At 49.1% G+C, this 23,748-nt stretch overlaps 1 protein-coding gene across 3 annotated transcripts; it reads left to right on the top strand.

Annotated features, from left to right (window-relative positions):
* The first annotated feature begins 107 nt into the window (after positions 1–107).
* Positions 108–23,748, top strand: LOC125430327 (zinc finger protein 883-like). Of its 3 annotated transcripts, XM_048492261.1 has the most exons (7): positions 108–598; positions 966–1,157; positions 1,417–1,497; positions 1,835–1,961; positions 3,336–3,452; positions 19,782–19,874; positions 21,661–23,748. In XM_048492261.1, exons 3-7 carry the CDS (start codon positions 1,474–1,476, stop codon positions 23,481–23,483), a joined length of 2,184 nt encoding a protein of 727 aa, XP_048348218.1. In that variant the 5' UTR covers positions 108–598; positions 966–1,157; positions 1,417–1,473; the 3' UTR covers positions 23,484–23,748. The 3 variants fall into 3 exon arrangements, with proteins under 3 accessions (XP_048348218.1, XP_048348219.1, XP_048348217.1); XM_048492262.1 differs by lacking the exon at positions 966–1,157 and having other exon boundaries at positions 3,339–3,452; XM_048492260.1 differs by lacking the exon at positions 966–1,157.

Here is a 23,748-nt window from a genome sequence, read left to right as displayed (position 1 = left end):
AAGAAGCTGGCGTCAATGAGGAGATGGGGAGAAGAGATTACAAAGAATGAACTTACTGCTGTTTGTTTGATAAAACTATGAAGAAAATACAGGGGGGAGAGGAAAAAGGGGGAAATGTATTGTTTGAAAACGAATGAAGACGAGTATTAATAAAAAATGGAATATTCAAATGATACAATTAAAATTATTTTTAAAAAGAGATTTTTTCTTGTTTTAGCTGGCCAAGGTTTAAACCAGACCCGGGAAATCAATGCCCGTCGCATCTACTCTGGCTCCATCCATGCCGAGCAGGCAAGGCGCTGAATTGCCCGGCATCTCTCGGAGGCTCCGGGGCTGCCTTAGTCGATCACATGGTGGGAACCGGAAAGCAAGAAACCAGCGTCCTTAGGAAATGGAAACCACGCCAGGTTTTTAAATGCTGGGTGTTGGTAGAAAAGGACAGTCTGATTCTACTGATCTAAAAAAAACAAACCTTGCATATTATGAAGGCGATCAAAAAGACTCTGTGACAGTCGTGCAAGAAACTGCAGCTGCATCGGAGGGACCTGCTACATCAGAGGGATCTGCTGCACCGGGAAGCAAGTGATCCAGTCTGCTGGTGAGAAGCTGCGGGAGAAGCAGAAAGCCCCCTCTTACCCTCAATCGGGCATGTTTCTGGGATCTCTGGGACTGCTTAGTGAAACCTCCATGTATAGAGGCAGTATGCCTCTGATGCTCATATAGGGACAATCAGTGCGGTGGCCGTTATCTTCGTAGGATGCCAGTGAGCTCCCAGCGGCATCTTGCCTGTTGGAATCGGGATGCTGGACTAGATAGATGCACCTCTAGCAGCCCTTCTGTTTTTTTTACCTGAAATGCTACAAGGGGCTGGACGGATGGGTTTTTACTCTGTTCTGGCTCTTATGTTTCCCTTTTCTTTTTTTAAAAAACAATGTTTTATTGATTTTTACAATATATTTTGACAGACATAGAAAAAGATACAAATCAAAAAGAACTCAAAATAGAGGCAGAACAAAAAAGAAAAATCTACCCAAGTCTGCATTCATGTAATCATAACATAATGGATCCCAATGTGACACTCTAATATTATCAGATAAACCATTACGAAATCTTTAAATCACTGACTTCTGTCCACCAGCTTTAAATCGCCTTTACTGGTTAGTCTCTTACGTTTCCCTTTTCCGTGTTCTCTGGCTGACAGCTCCATAGTTTTTATGTTCCTTCTGGGGAAAAGCACTCTGCTCCCTAGACTTGATGTCTCATCGATTGTCTTCTATAGCTCTGTCAATCTGAAGAGTTTCCTGTCACTAAGGCTGAGCTAGACGGTCAGTGGTCGAATTCAGTATGAGGCAGTTTCATATGTTCACATGTTAAGCCTCCTCCAACATCTTTTTATTGTTCTTTCTGCCCTCACAGGAAAAGTTGATCCCTTGGGGATCCCCTGTTGATCCCCTGGGGATTTGGGAAAGGAAAATGGAGGCGGCAGCAGTGGTTCAGGTATGGTGGTTTTGTCGATCTGCAAATCCATTTGTGGTGGAAATGAAGACTGGGTGTGTCTGTGCGTGTGTGAGAAAGAAAGTTGGAGAAAGAAGATGATACTTGTATCCTCCACCCCACTCCCTGATCTAGTAGTTTCAGGAGCACTGTAATTATTTGCAGATTCTGAGGGGAAATATTTGGCATGTGGGAAGGGAGAAGCTAGTGGGGGTGACTCCAGTCATTGAAATTGCTTCTGTAAAAGGATTTAAATGTTACAACGGCTGATGTGCGGTTTCCCACCCTACCCCCGAGTTAGCAGCAACTGAGTTAAGACAAATTTGCTTTTCTTTTTCAGGCACAAGTGGTCTTTGAGGATGTAGCTGTATATTTCACAGAAGGCCAGTGGGCTTTGCTGGATCCGAGTCAAAGAGCTTTATACGAGGATGTCATGCAGGAGAATTATGAGAACGTGGCTTCCTTAGGTAAGGAGGAGAAAACTATTTTCTAACTTTTACCGTCCCGCCGTATTCTCCTTACGTTTGGACACAGATGTCCCTTCATATCTGAAATATACCTTCAATCTTTTTGCACATGAATCTGATTTTGTTCATTTATGTTATTGATAGTCTTTTAGCCTTTCTCGCTGGGATATAAGGCTCATTACACCTAGGACAGGGGTCAGCAACCTTTACCACCCAAAGAGCCATTTGGATCCGTTTTCCACAGCCCCGAAGATCTACCGAGCCACAGAGCCGCCTCCAGTTTGGCCCCTCCACTCACCTTTCCTGGAGGGACACGCCCATGCTACCCTCCGACCTCCGGGCCACGCGGAGCCGCAGTATAAGGCTGAAAGAGCCGCATGCGGCTCCGGAGCCACGGGTTGCAGACCCCTGACCTAGGAGGTCAACAGGATGAAACATCCATTAGTATTTGCATTGTAGAAGTCTGGAAACAAACCAGGAATTTGAGAGCAGAACTCAAACAAACAAACAAAACCCCAGTTGTTGTTATGAGAATAAAATAGAGGAGGGGAAAACGTTGTAAGTTGTTAGGGGGTCACACTGGGTAGGAATGTGGGGTATAAATAAATAATTGTCGTTATAAATGAATGCAGGAACGAGGGTTTAGCTACAGTTAGTTTCCCCCTCACTACGTTCAGTTTTAAGCCTGAAACATAGCTCTGTTTAGCCCCCATGCCTGTCTTGGTTCTTTCCAGGTAGCTAGTTATTGTTTCATTGTGATTATTGGCGTGAGAAGAGAGATGTAAGGTCAACAGCTTTTAAAGATCAACAGTAAGGCCAACAGCTTTTAGTTCTGCTAGTCTTGCCTTGGTTTGGCAGGGGCGAGATAAATCAAATCAAATTAATTCTGTCTCGCTTTCTTCAGAGGTATTGAATGGTGGACGCTGGATAGTGGAACTGGAAAATGATACCCATTCTGGGGAAGACCGTTTTTGGTGCCAGGTCATTCTGAGGCGTTCTGTCCCTTTTAGAATCTCGTACATATGAAGCTTATGCATTGTTTATTTACAAAATTTATATTCCACCGTTCTGCCCTCACTGTGACTCTTACCTTTGCTCGCTCAGGGGCACAAGCTTATGCGCCATAGCCCCTTTGACTCTTGCCCTTCGCCGTGCTCTTCTGCCCACAACCAAGTTTTATTTTGGGAAGCAGAAGGGAAACTGAAAGCTCAGCCTGGATCTTGCGCAACTGGCACAGACGTTCTTCCCAAATTCCTACATCTGCTGGTTGTACAGTACAATACCTTGTATGCATATTCCAGGTCGACTTCATGGAGTTGGACTAGATTCAGAAGTCTTGCATTTTCACTGCCTCTGTTTTCTTTTGCCCTCAAGCAGGGTTTCCTGTTCTGAAACCTGACTTGATCTCCCGGCTTCAGCGAGGGGAAGAGCCATGGGTCCTGGATCAGCCAGTCTTGGAAGGAAATGATGTTCCCTGGGATTACCATTTAGGTGAGGTAGAAGCAAGAAAAACAGCTCACCTCAAGCAAAGTGATTACACCTGGATATACATAGCAACCCAGCCTTATTATGATTATAGATTAGATTAGATTAGATAGATAGATAGATAGATAGATAGATAGATAGATAGATAGATAGATAGATAGATAGATAGATAGATAGATAGATAGATAGATAGATAGATAGATAGATAGATAGATAGATAGATTAGATCAGTCCCATGGGCCCTGCTGAATCTCCCAGAGATAGAGCGGCTTAGCCGATTGTCCCGAAAGCGACCTCAAAGGGGTTTTCCCGTGCTGCTATACACCGCATTAGTATGGCCGGAGAATTCCAGCAAAGGCAGCAGGTCAACCCAATTGTCCTGCTGGAAATTAATGTAACACCGTAGATACTGTTCAAGAGTCATGTTACGTTGCATTCACTCTGACGTTGGTAGCTCGTGGCTTGCTGATGAAGAGCTTATTCCGTGCCAGCAGCTTCCGAAAGTGCCACCAGAACTGCGAAATGAACTGCCTACTTTCGCGGTCTGATACCTATCTTATCCAGGAGCAGTGTGGAGCTAGTAGACATGAGTTACAAACAAGCGGGCCAACTTTGCTGCGCCATTGACGGTGGTATAGGGACAAAAGTCGCGCCTACTTTGAAAATAAGTCCATAACATCAGATCACCCGACTTCCTCTATACTTGGGATGGGAGGTCGGTGATAGGAAATCTATAGAAATCATCTTCCAGGGCTGGGGGGGGATGCCAGCAGGGGCTGGAGGCGATGAACACCTTCCCTTGCACCCTCTTGGCCGCTCCCGCACCCACGTGGGCAACCTTTCACATAAGCCTCCAAAACCCCCTCAGCGTTTTCCACCAAAGTGTCACAGATTGCGTCTAGCGTTTTCACAAACCCAAAGTGACACTGCGGAGACACGCCTGGTGATCCCAACTTCACCAGAACTCCCCGCGCCAGGAGGTCACCACCTTCATCCCAGTGGCGCTGAGGGGCCCCACCCCCCGTGGGAGCCTCCTCCCAGCAAGGCGGGAATGCCGGGGGCTGGAGTGGCGCGCCCTGGCCTTCACAGTGGCGACTGCCAAGACCAGTTGAGGTGAAAACACCGTCCCAAACAGGGCGGGGTCCCCTGGGAAGGATCTGGCAACTGAAGCAAAGCATCAGCCAGACGAGGTGGCCTTCACTGGGAGAAATGCAGAGTGAAATCGAGCAAGTCAGCCAGCGAAGTTGCTTGGCGGACAACTTCCCAGTGGGCACAGCCAAGTTCCTATGGTTAGTCCCGCACCTCAAAGGAAGGGTCTCCAGCCAGTGGCGCCAAGTAGTCAATGCATTTGATTGCTCCCATCTCCTTGTTACCAGCCGTCCAGTGACGCTCCAGCCCCTGAAAACTTGTGGAAAGATAGGCACAGGGATACAACCTCCCGATCCCTCCCGTTTCTGCAGTGGGGCAGCGCCATGGGTGTCCATCGTAAACAACAAGGGGCTTGGAGGGTGCGCCATGGTGTAAGAGGGGCTCCGGCGTGAGAAGCCTTTGAGGTGCCGGAACTGCCCTGCAATCTGCCGACCAGGCAGCCCGGGCGAGCCTCCACTGCCAGCTATCTCCTTTGTGCGTAGCAAATTGGTGAGGAGGGGCCTGGCGGGCAAGTCGGTATAAAATCCCGATAGAAGTTGGCAAGCCCAGGAATGACTGCAAGTGGCGTCACAGTGCGGGGCTCCTGCCATTGCACCACATCCTGAACCCACAGGTCCATCTCCAACCCCAGCTGGAGATCTGGTAACCCAGAAGATGTAGCGCTCATATGAAAGTCACATTTGGGAAAGCTACAAAACAGGTCATTGTCGAGCTGCTGTAGCACAGCGGCACAGTTCGCGACGTCTCCTCCTCCGACTGGGAATTAAATAATTTTATGCGTCCAAATACACTACCACCTTGAACAGAAAGTCCTGAAGCACCTCATTTATCAAACACGCGAAAGTCAAGGGCACCCGGATAGTCAAATGGAAGGGACATGGTAGGCAAACTGGCCCAGCCTGGGTGTGGAGAAAGCCGTCCAAGGTGTTTGTAGCCCATGGCGATCCGCGCACCGGTAGGCTTCCCTCAAGTCCAACTTGGTGAAAATCTTGCCCCTAGCCTAAACAACAATCAATTCGACCAGTGGGAGGGTACTTGTTACAAGGCGGAGACTGTGTTCAGTCAACGATAGTGCACAAGCGCAGGGAGCCATCCTTCTTCCGCACGAACAGGACGGGCGCAGCAAAGTCACTGTTTACCCGTTTTATAAAGCCCCGTTTCAAGTTTTTGTCCCAAAACTCCTGTAGCGCCTGGGCTTCCGATGGACTCATAAATTTATGAAGCGGCTTTTCAGGAGCTTAGCCCCAGGGTAACTTGATCTTACAGTCAGTCTTATGGTGTTGGGGCCGGCAGCTTGTTGCACTCCGTCTCCTCGAACACCCTCGGAAGTCCACAGGTAGAAGTCGAAGGATTGGCGAAGATGTCAGTGCTCCCAGCCACCTTGTGGGAGACCCACCCGCGCATCAGTGGGGACCAGGCATATGGTCACATGAGAGGATCAACAAATGAATAGAGATGGAAGACCAGGAGATAATATCGGATCGTGGCCCCAACCAAAGGCACCCCAGCACCAGGGAATATTTTGCCACTCTGCAATGATGAATCACCGCTCCTCCCAGTGCCCCGCATTGGAGCAGGACTGGCTCCATCCCGATCTTTGAGGCATTTCTGCATACAATGTGCCCCCATCCATCTGCTTTCGAACAGGTTGGGACAGGCGCGGGAATCACTGTAACCCCAACTGGGTTGGGGCCGGCTGCATTAGGCAGAGAGGGTGCATCCCGAGTCAAGGACTTGCGTCTGTACACTAGTCCCACAAGTCTGGTTTGACACAGTCACTGGGAGAAAGGAACAGGCAGCTGCTTCCACTCACCGTCAGTTCCACACCCGCCGAGAGGGACCTGGCATCAGTGCGCTTCAGGCCAGGTCGCTGTCGTTTCCCGCCGACTCCCTCACTGGACTTGGGACCACCCGCCTCCCTGAGCCGAACTCCTCACCGCGACACCACTTGCAGTTCTGCACTCTTCTTGAACGGGGACTTCTTCCCTGGACCCTTAGTCATCCCGGCCCCTTCCTCTGCGCTGCTGGTGAGGACCACGGAGAGTTGGGTGTCTTACTGGGACGCAGCCGTCTTGGCTACCCCTCACTGCCGCAACTCAGGCAGAGCCCCAGCTGCACCTTTGGGCATAAGCAACCACCCTTGCCTCCCTTGCCACCGAGCTGGTGGTGCCCTCCGATGGGGACAGGGGGAAACCAGCAGAGGTTGTTCCGTTGTTTTCCAGTAGTTGCACTCTATGGAGCAGACCTCGCCCAGCCTGCCCATTAACGCACCACCCGCTAGGAGAATTAGCTCCACAGTCACCATGGCCCACTGTGTGCCACCTCTGGGTAGAAGTCCCCTCTCGGGAAGAAGTGGATCTTCACCTGCTCCGGCTCAGTCCAGGGCCACGGATGGCTGGCGGACCTCAGAGACATGCTAAGCTCACGGATCAGGACCCTTGCTGGATCTGCAGCAGCCCTGACCGGGCCTTCTCCTCCCACCGAACGGATCCTCGAACTGCGCCCGTGGAGGCCAACATGAAGTGAGGGAAGAGCCTTAATTCGGGTGCCGGCTCTTGTAAGTCCCTGCAGTACCAACTGGCCGCTCCCTCAGGAGAGCCCCCCCACCTCAAGTACCTGCTTGACCTCATCCTTATAGTCACCGCTGTACTTTTTCCATGTGCGCCTCGACCTGTCACGAGGGGAAGTAGGCCAGCCTTCTCCATGTCGTCCCGTGAAGCCCAGACGCTAAGCCTCCAGCGCCACTGAGGGACCTGCAGCGGTTATGGCCGGGCTGGCCTGAGTAGCCCCGGTTGCCCAGCGGTTTTGTCATTGGGGGGCATGGGCACTGGCCGCTCTCTCCCTCCGGAGGCTGCAGTGGCGGCAACTGCGGATCATGATGATCCCACTCTGCCTCTGCCTTGGGCCAAAGGAGCTCCATGTTGCACTGTGGAAGTGTATCTTCTGCCACATTTCATCTTGCTCTTGCTGTCGGGCAACCGCACCTCACCTGCGACCACTCACTTTGCGCCCGCCCGAGTCCCCTCTGAATAAATGTCCTGGTCTATGGGCTGCATTGAGCCAAGTGGGCATGCCATGCCAGCCACCTTGGCCCCCAGCATAGCAGCAAGAGGGACCCAGATTGGGGTGATCCCATGCTCTCTCCCACAGCTGGTGCTTTTTTTGTGTGCTTGAATCAGGAACTATATCCTTAAACTCCCGTTGCCCACACCAAATGTCTCTTACAGTTTCTACAACATTTGCACTACAGGCTCAAAGAACCTGGAACCCGTTCACACCTTCTTGCAGATGAGCTGGTGCAGGAGGTTGCCAGATGGGAAGAAAAGAAACGGAAGCATTTATAGGAAAACATTTGCAATTCCAACACAGCAAGACATCTAGGCACTGACAGGCATGGTCCTGACAGCTAGCACTCTGGAGCAGAGAGTTATCACAACCTGCACACAGCATCTATGACCCACTGGCATATCTGGGGGAGAGGGGCCGGGGGGGGGCAGCTGACCCAGGTGCCACTGCGGGGCACATGGGGCTATTCCCCCACCCTCCCAGGGCAAGCGGGCTGAATGGGAGAAGGGACCATGCTGACCGTGGGGCCCTCTGCCCACCTTTCCCCTCTGTATGTAGCCTTGGCAGAGAACAAATGCAATGTTTCACCAGTTCTTCGCCCCCCAGCCCACTGTTCATTTCTGCCCACATGTCCCAGCCCAAGAGCCACTTACTGCACTGCCCCACACCCAGCTGGGCTGGAGGATGCAGTACCAAGCAGTCCTGGAGCTGCCCACCACTCTGCCCAGCACGAGGGAGGCATGGCTGACAAGACAGCATTAGTGTGCCGCCTGACAGTGAGCACTGGTCCTTCGCCCACAGCTCATGCTGGCAGCCTGTGAGCACTCAAGAATGATGCAGGCCCTTGAAGCCCCACCTCCACCTGAACTTGCCTCCTCCATTGGTGGCCCACCCCTCCACTCCCCTTTCCCTGCCTGGAAGAGTGGAGGGGCAGTTGGCAACCAGAGCTGGTGGGCTTCAAACAAGGGCTGAGTTGTGGGTGCGGCTTGGCTGGCAGACTTCAATGAGGGGCTGCACATCTGAAGTGGAGGAGACAAAGCCGCAGTGGGCAGCTGCTGGGTACAGCGACAGCAGGAAAGGCCTCAGGAGCCAAAGGCCCAGGAAATGCAGGCTGACTGGCTAAGGTGGTGTGGGAAGTGCCAAGGGGTACCACTGTGTCTGTTGGGGGGGGGTCAGGTAAACTCGCCGGGCACTTCCCAAGCACATGCATGAAATGGGCCACATGTGGTATGCACCTAGGCAATACAGCCCCGAGGTATTTCCAATGTGAACTTCCTCTGCCTGCTAGAGGTGGATTTCCAGAGTCAATCCGGCTCAAACAAACAACTGTGATCAATGACCAGGTTCCAGCGAGTCTGGTGAGGGTTTCCCTTTCAGGCCCAGTGGCCTGCAGCTTTGACCCAGGAGTGAGGATGGGGAGCTTTGTTTGGAAGTGGTTTTGCTGATCGGCACAAACTCAGTAACCCCTTCTGTTAATTTCTGCATAGGGGTTGGAGGTGCCTCAGATGGAGAGTCTGTCTCTATCTCTCTCTCTTATTAGAATGTCTCTTTGGGCGGTTACCCCCTCTCTTGTACAGTACAAAATTCCATACTTATTTAGAAGCCCACTGGGCTCACAACCTCGGGTCAGCCTGCATGGAGTGTCTATGCAAATAAGAAGGGCACTCAGATTAACAAGCAGAGACTTGTGTACCAGTTTAATTGGTAGACTGTTGCATTGTGTGAGAGAGGTATTGTTAATAAAGGTTGGCAATAAAGGCTGTAAAAGTCCTACAAAGATTATTTTTTGAGCATTCTGAGACAAGGAAACATTAGTGGGAGGTTGTGTGCACTTAAAAGATTTGTAAATATTTCTACCATGGTTGGACCCACCTGGGAATATTGTGTACAGTTCCTGGACTTCCCTGAGAATTCCAGAAGGATATTAGCCGGGTCCAGAGGACAGCAACAAAAATGGTAAAAGGTCTGGAATCCATGCCCTACGATGAGGAGGGCTGCAGGGACAGAGGTGGGATCAACCAGTTCTCACCACTTCTCTAGAACTAGTTTACTAATTTTTTTCAGAGTGCAGGAAGGGGTTACTAAAGCAAGCCTCCACCCAATAGGGACTGGAGGTGCGTGTGTGTGCGCCGCCACTGTTTGAATCCACCACCAGCCAGACCTGTTATTAAAATGTTTGGATCCCACCACTGCTTAGGGAGCTGGGAGGTTTAGTCTGGAGAGAAGAGAAGGTTAAGGGTGACATAGAAGCCATGTTTAGATATTGGAAGGGTTGTCATGTTGGTGAGGGGAACAGAAAGCTGCCTCAGAGGCCCAGGACCTGGAGTAATGGGTTCAAAGGAAAGAGATTCCATCTAAACATTGGGAGGAACCTTCCTGACCGTAAGGGCTGTTCTACAGTGGCTGCACTACCTTGGAGTCTCTCCTTCTTTGGGAGTTCAAGAGAGGCTGGCTGGCTGGCTGGCTATCTGTCCAAGGAGTGCTTTGACTGGCGTTCCTGCATTGCAGGGTTTGGACTTGATGGCCCTTAGGATTCTCTTCCAACTCTAGGATTCTATGATCCTTCACGTCCCACATTGTTTTAGCCAGCAGAGTGATTTCAGATGTCCTTTCCTCCCGTTAAACAATGTGGCTGTATAAAATCTGAGTCAGAAGTCCCCTCAAAATAGTGCTGCTGTTCACTTTTGCTTTTTTGGAGTTTTTTTTTGTATTTTTTGTTCTGTTCCCTTTTTAATCACCAAATCTCCAGAAATGGTTTTCCCTAATGGTTTTGTTGTGCACCACAAGGTTATTTAAAAAACAGAATTCTCAAGTAGGTAAGCGTTATCAGATAGTCTTTTCTTTGTTGCATCTTGTACTATGGTCTGTAACGTTGTTGCAAAGGGAATGTGAGCAGGTGTCTTTGTCGTGGCAGAGGACAAGCTGCAGGACTGAGAGATAAACCAGGGCCCCTTGAAAATCCTTCTTGTTATACCACAGTCTGTTGCGGAGCAGACAGCCATTCTGCAACTGTCCTGTCCCTCTAAACCCCATGGTGAGATTGTTTGCCATATACACAAGAGGACTGCTTTACAACATATTCTATGGATGAGTGGGGAAGTCACTGGAATTTACAACCTTTTAAGCTGTGACTTATTTTTGGAAGGCTCTAATAGTGTACAGTTATTTAAAAGGCGGGTGCTGGATGCTCTTGTGGGCTGGGGAGCAAAATCAGTTTTACCCCAAGCTCCATTACCTAATAAATATGCACTATCATGGGTTAGCCAGTGGCATTATTTATAATGGGTGTCCAGAGGCATTTCTCAGCCTGCCTTGTATCCCACCAATTTAGCTAGCATTTTAGAACGTTTGGTTTACAATTTATTACTTTAGTTTCACTGTTTGGAGGGAATTTATGATGCTGGCTTGTCAGTGTAAAGGGAATTCCATAGAAGCAGAAATAAAGGCTCTTTGGTGAAAAAGACCGTTTATTCAGACATCTTAGAAAGCTCAAGTACACGCAGTGGCAGAATGACTTACTTCCATAGAGCTGGGTTATAACTCTATTCATCCATACCTCACATAACACATGGGAGCAGGAGACCTCATCTCCCAGCGCCGAATGGGAGTCTCAGCTTGGAAGAAACTGACTATAGTGGGCTGTGGGGGGTACTCCAAGGTTGGGAAACACCCATCAACACCATTGAAACCTTTACCTCTGCCTCCCTTAAAGAGACCCCTCCCCAGGTTTTATAGGAAAATGTGATTGGAAAGCAGAAATAAGGGAGAGCGTCAATATTTTAGGAATAAACCCATTGATTATACAGAGGAATATCCCACCAAGAGACTAAATATTACAGCGTTTAAGTTAAGCGAGAGTCCAGGATGAGGCGTCCAATTTAAGTAGTGCTTGTGGCCATCAATAATAGTTGGTGGGGGGGGGTCTCTCAGTAGTCGTGCCAGGCATCGAGGCGGGAGCCTCCTTAGAGTAAACTGGAGATGGAAGACAGGATGGAATGTTACTAAGAGTTAGGCAAATTGTCGGGCAGTGACATCATTAGTACTGAAGTAATCTGAAAAGGTCCCTGAATCTTTTGCCCTGGTTTGGAAAATTTAGCATACGCGTCTCTGAGATTTTGGTAGACAAATACCCAAAGCCCTGCAGGGGAAAATCGGCGGTGCTTATCCACGCTTGCAGCTTTGGGAGTCCTTAGCCTGTTGTAGGGGGCGGTCTGGACATTCCATCCCTGACTAGGGATGAAATCCATTGTTGGCTCTGGAGGATCCAAAGCTGTAGCGGGTAGTTCTTGACAGCGAGGAGAGCGGCGACCAGACACAATAATTTCAAGGGTTTCTTTGTGTACTACTATGAACCGCATTGTTATGGTACTCATAGCGGAATGAGCTTCGCACCAATTGTCTTGGTGGTGGTTGGTGTAACAAGTAAATACTACTCTAGGGTTCTGTTAAGTTCTCTCCGACTCCACGTCACTTTGAAGGCGATGGTAGAGTGACAGCAGTGACTAACAATAGCGCCTTCAGAACTTAGAAATAGATTGGGGGCGGTGGAGACCATACTTGAGGCTGAGGAGTGTAGGCAATTAAACATGTTGAATGAACAGCGATTGCTAACTTAGAGCGGAGGTGAAGCACATGTAGATAAAAATGGGCTTGTTTAGAAAATAAGTCCACCACCACCCACAAGACCGTGTTGCCATGACTTTTCGAGGGCAAATCTGTAATAAAATCCATGGAATGACTTCCCAAAGGGCGGAGGCCACGGGAGAGTTTCCAACAGCCCATGGGGCTTTCCCGAATGGTTTTGGCTTCTGCCTGCACAAACAGGCAGCCTTTAATATGCATACCTCAATGTCCTTGCGCTGGGGCAGCCGGGCCAAATGCAAGTTTTCAGAAAGCCAAAATGTCCAGCCGAGCCCGGGCATCGTGGCAGGCTTGCTAAGAACCTGCTACTTGAGGAGGCAGTGCCAGCACTCCCCCTCCAGCCAGCTCCCATTCTCCAAACGCAACTGGGGTCACTTTCCTCCGCTGGGCTCGTGCAGCCAGCCTCCTCGAGAGTTCCACTTGGGAAAGGAGAGGCAAGAGACTAGGAATAGGCGGTGAAGGGAGGAGTGGGCGTTTGAGATCGAGGTGACAACCAGTCCCTAACTGGGAGGGAGAGAGGTGGTCGCATTAAGGAATGTGCATTAAGGCAGCTCCACCCCACTCGGGTAAGCTGTGAGGAAGCGTCAGCCAGTTATTGAACCGGAAAAAATGGACTGTGAAAGCTTGAGAAAAGGAAATCATTATGAGGTTGTTTTTGCGGACATCTTGAGGGGTGGAAAGAAGCGTGGAGTTTTGTGATCCGACCAAACCTGAAAGGGTGTTTAGCCTCCAGCCAGTGGCCAAGTGGAGAGTGCTACTTTGATGGCTGCAGTCTCTTTATCTACAGTCCAGTTGGTTCAACTTCCCGGAGAATTTCTTTGATAAATAAGCACCACGGAACCAACCATCTTTATTTTTTCTGCAACAGGGCTGCCCCAAAGCGCTTTATCCGAGGCATCCATTGAACCTGGCAGGAGATCTGGGTCCAGGGTGCTTTAGGATGGGTTCGATTGGTAAAAGCAGACTTTTAAGGCTGAAAGGCTGTTTGACATTCTTCAGACCAGGAAGGGGGCCCAGGCTAGCGGACAGTGGATCTTACCTTAGTGCGTAGAGGTCCGTGGAGAGGGAGGGGTATCCAGCCAATTGGGGTATAAAGTCCACGATAGAAATTAGCAAAACCAGAAAAGATTGGAGTTCTTTGCGGTTGGTGGGAGCGGAGTCATTGGAGGACAGCGTCAATTTTAGCAGGATCCATTTTAAGCCCTGGTGAGATCCGGTAACAAATAGTCAATGGAGGGTCTGGTGGAAACAGCATTTGGAAGTTTGGCAAAGAGAGGTTGTTGAGCAAGCGTTTCAATACTTCCCGAACCAATGCTTCATGCTCTTCTATGGTTTGTGAATAGAATTAAAACGTCATCTAGTATACCACAACTCCCTTGTACAATAAATCATGGAGAACTTCGTTGATGAGGGCCACTTAAAAGCCCGGGGGGGCCCACTTAACGAATGGCATTATTAGAATATTCCAACTGTCAAACTTTGTGTTAAGCAGCGGTCAAGTGTTCATAGCCTTCAGCAATCCCACAGCCCTGTAGTAAGCTTCTCTCCAAGTCTAATTTAGTAAAGATAAGCCCTTTGCCCAGTGCATCCTAAAGGGTCCTTGATCAAAGGCAAAGGATATTTATTGGACAAGGAGACTGCATTGAGACCTCGATAATCTCTGCAAGAAACCGTAAAGACCCATCTTTCTTTTACAAACGACAAAGCGGGGGAACGAAGCGTGTGTGTGTGTTTGGTAGCCGCCATTATGAACCAGCGGTAGTGCTTGTCCAAGAAGACACGAAGTTCCTTCTCCTCATTGGGACTCGTGCGGTGGCTTCTACCCTTGGGCAGTTAAGCCCCTGGCTGTATAAGCGATTTTGCAGTCAGTCCTATGAGTGGCAACTGGTCGCGGTACTTGCTCCTGAAAAAACTCTGGCTAGATCTTGATGCATGATTGGGATGTCAATAGAATGCGGGGAGTGGCGCTGGCAGAAGCAGGGAGAGTGTGTCAGGAGAAGTTGAGTTTCCCCAATTCATGTGTTCACGCAGGGGAGGGTCAGTGAATTCTAAGATCGTTCTTTCAAATGAACTTTTGGTTCATGTAACAATAACCATGGCATGCCCAAAACTATGGAGTGTTTGGCCACTGGCCAAAATAAAACTAATTTTCTCCCCAATGGTGCGGCATAGCGGAGGAGAACGGTTGTGTTTTGAACTGGAGCCGGTCCTTGGATTCCGAGAGGGCTACGTCCATTTGGGTAGATGGTATAGACTTAGCCAGGGGAATTTGGTCCCGAACCTAGCTCCCTCCTGCCACCTGGGGCCGCATTAAGCAATAGAACATGCAGAATCCACAAGGGCGAGGCTATAATGCGAGTATGTTTAGCCGGGTTGGCCAGAAGCGCTTGGACAGTAATGGGAGCTGCCTTCACTCACAGCGTCAGAATTAGGACCCTTATCCATGGGGGCTGAAGAAAGGCAAACAGCTGCTTCCCCCCCTCCTCTGGGTGGCAACCGATGACCGCCTTAGAAGAACCCGTCGGGCCCGGCCCGACTTTCGTGGTGGCAGCAGATGGGGTCGCATGGCTGGGCGGTTGGTTTTGTTTCTTGGACAGTTGGCAGCTAGATGACCCTGGTCCTCCGCGAGTAAAGGCACAATCCCAGTGGCGGCGAGGCGCTCAGAGGTGGTCACCGGTGGGGCTGGGCTTACCTTGGTGGGCGCAGTGGCAGGCTTGGCGTGGGCGGCCTCGGCAGCGTATTCCAGCCCGAGGAAGGCATACACCTGGGATCCCAACTGGATCCAATCAGCAACAGTCACGAGGAACCGAATTAAAAACACCGTTTCCACGCCAGCTTACCGTCAACAGCATCTAGAGAAATTATTAGCATTTCATGCGTTCAGGCCACTCAGGAGGGGAGTGAGCAGCCGCCCGCGCCCGCAGAATTCCGCGGGCAAATTCTTGCAAGCGGACCCGGTTGCCTTGCTGGATAGTTTTGATGATGCGGATAGCCACCGGCCCGGATCGCGGAAGCCCAGCGCTCTGTAAAACTGGAGAATCACGGGCACCCGTCGAAGTCTTCATCTTACAAATCAAAAGGGTCACAAACCAGTCGGCTGCTGCCCATCCCGGGACTGAGCGATGTCCGTATTTTTAGCTCCAGACCGGTATAAATCATCACTTAGTCCTCCATGTGGGCATCGAGTTGCAAAAGATGGTAGAGAGCTTAGGCGGTCCCATCAAAGCGGGCGGTGCTCCGAGGGGCCTAAGTAACCCCTTTCCACTGGCTCTTAGGCGCCCGGCAAGCGGTTACTGGAGTTGAAGCAGGTTAGGCGGGCAGCGGTTGCACAGGGGGGCGAATCGGGCCCGGTATCAATGCAGTACGCTGGCGTTTGGGTAGCAGGACAATACGTTGCCCCTCTGGCCCGGCAGTTTCAATGCTTGGCATAGACTCCAACTTGGGGCTTCCTGGTCTGCACTGCTTCCTCAGTTCCCTCCATAGCCAGCTCTCTCTCCTTGCGGGTCAATGCATCCCCGCAGTGCGCGCTGCAGGGCTGCTTTCGTTGTTGTAGTTCGTCGTTGTAGCTGCAGTGAGCTCACTTCCCCTGCGTCGCAAAGGCCTGAAGCGCTTTGGCGTTGCCGCTGTAAATCCAGTCTGGAGTGTTCCAGGACTGTATCGGGGACTGACGGGTTCTGCGCATATTATGGTTAGGCGCATCTTTGGCACGGTCCAACTTCGAGTTGACTTCTTTCTTTGCGTTACTGTTCCCGGTCCCTCTGCAAGGGTTTTCGCTCTTGCTGCAACTGTACCCTCCTCCCATAGCTAGGCGTTCCGCGGATTATGCTTCTTGGGCATCGCCAGTCGACCCCACTTCCTCATCCAGTTTTTTCTTCGATGGGAGGAGCAGATCGGCTGGGAGTGCAGGCTTTCTTAGGACTCTTCGTCGTCTGGAAGCGAGACGCCGGAGACTTACCCGTAGCCACGGTGGCTCCCCTGGGGTCGGTCGCTGTCCGGGGATCAGGGGTCGATCCGGAGAAGTGATGCGGACACCCCTCCAATCCCAGGTTTAGTCCCAGTGTCGCCCGGACGGGCCCCAGTGCTGTGCCGGTGGTTCTTTAGAACATCCGCAAAATCTGAGTCCAGGAATCGTTCAATGGACTCCTGGGTTGCAGCATGAAGGGTGGTCAGGCCCGTCTCCCCTATGACAGGTTGCATCTGAGGTTTGTAATCCATACGAAAACGGGTAGAATCCGATCCACGAGTAGCTTTCGATCCATGAATAGCGCTAAGCGACTCATGTAAGTCCCCATGGTGCGATGCGTCCATCCCTCGTTCAACGAATTAAGGAAGACTTCGTGCTGATCACGAGGGGCGGAAAAGAGTCACCAGCGAGGCCAGATCCTCCCGCCGGTTCCTCCAGATCCAGAAGGGGAAAGGTCGGAGCCCTCTTTGAGGAGCTACCGCGCAGCAAACAATATTCAACCTCTCCATGCGAGACGCAGAGGTCCACTGCGATAGGGATATAGATGAATTGGGAATCCTGCCACAATGTAAGGAATCCCATAGAAGCAGAAATAAAAGGCACTTTGGTGAAAAAAGACGGTTTATTGAGACATCTTAGAAAGCTCAAGTACGCACCAGTGGCAGAATGACACTTCCGCCAGAAGCACAGGTTATAACTCTATTCATCCCATCCCCTCCTGCTGGGAGCCTTGACCTCATCTCAGCAGAGATAAAGTCTCCGCCCGATGAAGCCCTGGCCCATCGCGCCGGGCTGTGGAATGTACTCAAAGGTTAGGCTGCCCTTACCATCAACACCATTGAAGTGCTTACAGTCAGGACGCTTCGGTGCCAGGCCACGGCCCCTTAGCGTTGGCATCAGCTGATCAGGCGTTCCTCAGAAGAGGCCTCCATTAATGATATTTATGGAAGATAAAATCACTTGGCTCAGTCGACATCTCACAGAGGCAATGATGGAATGAAGAAACCCTCCGTGTATTTCCCGGCTGCTGTCAGGCGAGCAAGTTGTTTTCCTCAGAAAATATTTAGAAATGAAGGCACCTGGGTTAGGGGAGGTGTGTGTGGGGGGCTGTATAAAATTATAGATAGCTTGGTGAGAATGGATCAGTGTTTCCCTCCCTCTCATCATAGTACAAATCAGAGATGGAACAATTAAATTGACTGGCAACCAAGTTAGGTTAGTGAAGCAGATGGTGTGTACTTAATTCCCACTGGCACCCAGTTTAGGAAATGCTGTGCAGCAGGTGATGTCAGAAAGAATCAGACCAATTCTTAGTAGGGGGGTTCGTGGTTAGCTCAGTAGCTGAAAGGGAAACCTTAGAACAGCTCACAAGCGGCAGCAGACTTGCCCTCATGCCCCGGACCTCCCTTCGGGTGGGTCTCCTCCTCTCTAGGCCAGGCAGGCCTGGATGCCATTTGGCCCCAGGCTGTTCCCCCCTCCCTACACCTCGGGGGGGTCAGAGGCCCAGCCCTCTAACTGGGAGGCCAGAGTCTCATGCTCCCTCCCTGAGGGAGGAGCAAGACCTTTCCCAGGGCTGATTTTCCCTCACTCATTTCCTGCTCTGCCGCCTTCTCCTGTCCCTCAGAACTATCCAGCTGACCACTATTGGCGGGCTGGCTAGAACAGGTTTTGGAGGACTGAATTTCCTCAGCACTCACATAGCAATAGGCTGTTGTGGGAAACATTTTCATTGCCAACAGGGTGCAATCCTTTGCTAATTCAATTGCCAAGGTGGAAAGGCGTTGTAGGGTGTCTCAGGGGAGTCATTTGTGGCAGGCACACCATTTATAGCTAGGTAGGAGTTAATAAAACAGAACCGCTCCATCCCATAACAAAACACTATGTCAACACAACAGAGCAATATTAGCTGATTCATTCTGCTGAAGTTGCATTCTAAACTACCAGCCAGTGTTATAGAAGGAACTTGAAAAAATTGCAAGTCCATATCTGTGATGCTCTACTCTGCCTCAGGGCAATATTTACGGAAGGCAAAGCACAGTTTTCATTTTTTTTTTGAGGTGTTTTCTGGGAGCATGGAGCACCGTCAGAGTAGCCTGTAAGGTGGACAGCTCAGACAAAATTAAAACTTTGTAGCAAAGGCAAACTTTATTGGCTGTGTTGCTCTAAGGTTACAGGGTGCTGGAACTGAGGGTTCTTGCCCTCGGATTCCAGGAAGGTATATGTTGGGGTTGTTGAGGCGGTCCCACCCGGTGGTGGGAACAGGCATGACTGGAAACAGAAACTTACTAGGAATGGAAACTTACTGGCGGGTCGCCCAACCCTGACGGTAGCCACCCTCTAAGGACCCTCTGCCAGCAAATGTATAACTCATACTGTCCCCTTCTATGTTCTGAATGGGAAAAATATATAACCCCCCTCTTGTGTGAAGAGGCTAGCGGATAAACAGAAGGCTATATTTCTTCTAAACAGACATTTGCTATAGGGTGCTGGAAGCTGTGGCCAAATTTTTAAATGGTGTAATTTTAAGTCATTCTAACCTGTATGTGTTAACTGGAAGGTTGTGATGTCATGTGTTTTTTTCTTCTTTTTTATTTATATGCCATTAAAGGTGTTTAATTGATTGATGATGTATAACTTATTTGCAGTTGGGATAAAGTAATCCGTTTTCCCTGTTTTGGCGTTCCCGTGCATCACAGCGTTCACGCCAGGCAGCGACTGGAGCCCACAGAAACAATCGGGTTGCTGTTCTTCACACAGAGGCAGCATCTCTCTCTCTTCATTTATTTCTGTTGGGACTTGGAACCTCGGTCAATAAGCAGACTCTGAAGTATCAGTCAGCAGTGATTGAGGAGGCCCTGGAAGCACCATGCTTGAGATCATAGGTGTCAAACTTCATTGGCCCACTCAGATGTTATGGACTACAGTTCCCATCATCCTCTGCCAGCATGATGCTGGCAGGGGATGATGGGAATTGTAATCCATAACATCTGGAGGGCCGTGAATTTGACACCTGTGGATTAGATGGATAGATTAGATGGATAAATAGCTGGATAGATAGATGGATGGATGGATGCATAGATAGATGGATAGATAGAGGGATGGATAGATGGATGGATGGATGGATGAAATGCTGGTCACATTTAAAAGATGTGTGCAGAATGTGGTACAAGCTACAAAATGAACTCATAATGAAACAGCAGTCTAATAGGCCTACTAGCCCAGTCTCTTCAAATCTTGGAAGCTAAGTCAAGTTGGCCCTGGTTAGTATTTGGATGGGAGACGACTAAGCAAGTCCAGGGTTACTATGCAGATGAGGGCAATGGCAAACCACTTCTGCTCATGTCATCTGGTCCCAGGGTCCCCGTGAGTCACTTGTGACTTGATGGCACACAATTACTGCATTGACAGTTAAATACATGAATGGTCAGAATGCCTGTGGTCGTCCATCACTGTGTCAGGCTGCACCTGTATCAGAAAGCATATCAACCCGTTATTCTCTCTTCACTTTTTGTCAGGATTTCCTGATGTGATCATAAAGCTAGAAGAAGAAGAGTCACGGATCCCGAGACTCCAGGAAAAAAACAAAGCTTTCTTGAGTGCCTCTTCAGGTAAGGAATGAATTCTGTGAACTCAAAATGCTGAGGTAATTTATTTCCCAACCCTTTATGCATTTCTCTTTGCAAAGTAACCCATGTGTCACCTGTTTTACAACTTCAAAGATTCCCAGAAAGAGTGAGCTGGATCCAACCAACTTTTCCACTGGTCACACAGGGAGCACAGGGTCCCCTGACTATCCCCTCCCCAAAAGGCTGTGCTGGGAATCAACTCTCCCGTGTCCCCCTGTCCCCGCTCCCCCCATTGGCTCTTTCGGAGCTGCATGGTTTCTATTGGCTGCAGCCTCCTGCTCAGTTTCCCACTTCTCCAGCTGAAATGGCAGGGACTGGTGGTTGCTGGGAGTTGTAGTCCTGACATTATGACCCTGGGAAGGTTGAGTCTTGGGGTTATAGAGCCTTGTCATGGAAGATGCTATCGCTACAGTAAAGGGAAGTCACATATGACTGTGAAAAGCATCTTTGCCTTTTGATCTCCTGAAGGGAGGACAGGAAACTATGCAGAGGTGCTAGGATGAAACCTCAAAGGCCTAAGTTACCTTGTGGCCTGAACAGAGTTTTCCTGAGAAGGGGAAAACAAAGGGTTTTGAATTCCATCTTGAGACGTGGACAGAGAAGCATCTCTGGGCCATGGGTTCCCGGAATGGGGACAAAGAACCAAAAGGAATGTGACCAGTTGAGCAATCTCTAACTGCATCTAAGTTTTATTTCTTTTATTTCTGTTTTTCAATAAAAATCGTTGAGACCTCAGCTGGTTGGAGTTATTGGAGAAAAGAACCCAGGTTTTAATGAAACAAGCGTGGCTCTCCCAGGCTTGCTTTCATGATAAGCCTGATTGGATGAGTTGACTTGCAGTCGGATGGCAAAGGGGATGGAGAATCTCTCTTCCCACCTTTCCTTCCCTCACCATCCCAATGCAGCTCAGCAGATGGAGGTCCAGTTGTGCTTCACCTGCAGATCTTTATTATTAGCTAATACTAATAATCAGTGGTGGGATCCAAAAATTTTCATAGGTTCCGATGGGGGTGGGATTCAAACAGTGGCGCCGCCACACACACGCACCTCCAGTCCGTATTGGGCAGCAGTGGCGTAGGAGCAGCAGTGGCGTAGGAGGTTAAGAGCTCGTGTATCTAATCTGGAGGACCGGTTTGATTGGCTGCCTTCGGCCGTGGAGGCTTATCTGGGGAATTCAGATTAGCCTGTACACTCCCACCACGCCAGCTGGGTGACCTTGGGCTAGTCTGAGTCTTGAGACTCTCTCAGCCCCACCTACCTCACAGGGTGTTTGTTGTGAGGGGGGAAGGGCAAGGAGATTGTCAGCCCCTTTGAGTCTCCTGCAGGAGAGAAAGGGGGATATAAATCCAAACTCTTCTTCTTCTTCTTTAGTAACCCCTTCTTGGCACTCGGAAAAAATTAGTAACCACTTCTAGAGAAGTGGTGAGAACTGGTTGGATCCCACCTCTGCTAATAATGATTTCCAGTCTTTTCCATCATAACACATACATAGTTACTTGAAAGGAAGAATATTCTGAATGTAAAACAACCCTCTCTAAAACAAACAAACTATACACAGGAGTTGTTGTTGTTGTTGTTGTTATTTGTAACTGTAACTTGTATGTGAATTGAAGATGACCCCACCCCATTTTTTGATGGCATACCTGGGAAAAAACCTAGTCTTGCATTTGATACTGTATAATTCACACCCCGCTATTATGTCTCTGTTCATGTTTGTGCCAGAAATCTATTCTATCCTAATATTTTTGATTGTGTTCCCAACACAAAGGGCCTGTGAAGGATGAGGAGGAGAATCTTCTGTCACAAGACCTAAAGCAAGTGGAATTCAGTGGACTTTCACTAGGAATTGTTGAAGGGAGAATTTTCAGTTGCCCCAGAAAGGCAGTTACCTGTGAGAATCTGTACTGCGCAGAGGAGCAGGAGGGAATCCACGGGGTAAAGAGACAAGGAAAAATGTTACCTGAGAAAAGTGATACCAAAGTAGAGAAACAAAAGAGGATTAAAGAGTCTGGGAAGAAGCACAGCTGGGGCTCTGTCACTTGTGTGCCGAAAAGAAACCATACCAGAGAGAGATGGTATAAATGCTTTCAGTGTGGAAAAAGCTTCCACCGGCAGTCTCTCCTTATTGTGCATGAGAGAAGGCATGCAGGAGAGAAACCATACAAGTGTTTTGACTGTGGGAAAGGCTTCAGTCAAAGGACAACCCTCATTAATCACGAGAGAATTCATTCAGGAGAGAAGCCGTATAAATGCTCCATCTGCGGGAAAAGCTTTAGCCAGACAGCAAACCTAACTAAACATGAAATCACTCATACAGGTGAGAAACCATATACCTGCTCAGTCTGTGGGAAAAGCTTTAGCCAAAGGTCCTATCTTATCAGCCATGAAGGAAGCCATACAGGAGTAAAGCCATTTTCATGCTCAGTCTGTGGGAAAAGCTATTACTGGAGATCACTTTTTATTGAACATGAGAGAACCCACATGGGACCAAAACCATATACATGCTCAGACTGCGGCAAGAGCTTCAATTGGAGAAATCACCTGTTTATTCATAGAAGGAGTCATACAGGAGAGAAACCATATAAATGCTCCGACTGTGGGAAGAGCTTCAGTCAGAGTTCAGCCCTTTTTGCTCACGAGAGAACCCACTCAGAAGAGAAACCTTACAGATGCTCAGACTGTGGCAAAAGCTTCAAGCAGAGATCCAACCTCACGACTCACGAGAGAACTCATACAGGGGAAAAACTGTATGCCTGCTCAGTCTGTGGGAAGAGCTTCAGACAAAAGGCAACTCATCTTAGGCATGAAAAAATCCACACAGAGGAAAAACCTCACGCTTGCGCAGTCTGTGGTAAAAGCTTCAGCCATAAAACAAACCTTATTACCCATGAGAGAATCCATTCCGGAGAGAACCCCTATAACTGTTCTGAATGTGGAAAGCAGTTCAGTGACAGTTCTAGCTTTATTATGCACAGGATAGCCCACACAGGGGAGAAACTGGGTAAATGCTCCAGGTGTGACAAAACCTTCATTAAAAGATCGCAGCTACTTACCCATGAAAGAACCCATACTGGGGAGCCACATAAATGTTCATTCTGTGGCAAAAGCTTCACGCACATATCAAACTTGAATAGACATGAGAGGACCCACACTGGAGAGAAACCATATTCATGTCCTGACTGTGGTGAAAGCTTCAGTCAGAAGTCACAGCTTGCTACACACGAGGCAACCCATACAGGAAAAACCCCATATATGTGCTCAGTCTGTGGTAAAAGTTTTAATCAACGATCTAGCCTTGTTGCCCACGTGAGAACTCACACTGGAGAGAAACCTTATGGATGTCCAGACTGCAGTGAAAGCTTCAATCAGAGAGCAAACCTCACTAGACACAGGAGAACCCATACAGGAGAGAAACCATATCCTTGCCCAGTCTGTGGGAAAAGTTTCAGTCAGAGTTCGACACTTAGAAGGCATGAAAAGATTCATACAGGAGAGAGGCCACATTTGTGTTCCATGTGTGGTAAAAGCTTTATTCGTAAAACAGATCTTCTCAGGCATGGGCAAATCCATTCACAACAGGACAGGTTGTAAGCTAGACGTTTTACAGATTATGTATATTGTGGCAAAACAGACCCACATATTATGAGGAAAATGTCCGTCACTCTTTTCTATAAAACCAGAGAAACTTTTAAGAAGAAAATTAATCAAAGACGGTTCCTGATAACACGTTCATGGGAAAGGGACAAATGAACACACAGTGGAATTTTTTTTAAAATCTACCTTTTTAATATCTATTGACAGTAAAACCAAAATCTCCTTGGGATGAGGAGGAAATAAAATAATAAATTAATTGAGA

The sequence above is a fragment of the Sphaerodactylus townsendi genome, linkage group LG03 (assembly GCF_021028975.2).
Source record: "Sphaerodactylus townsendi isolate TG3544 linkage group LG03, MPM_Stown_v2.3, whole genome shotgun sequence".
Taxonomy (NCBI): Eukaryota; Metazoa; Chordata; class Lepidosauria; order Squamata; family Sphaerodactylidae; genus Sphaerodactylus; species Sphaerodactylus townsendi.
This window is presented reverse-complemented; position numbering and strand designations above follow the sequence as displayed.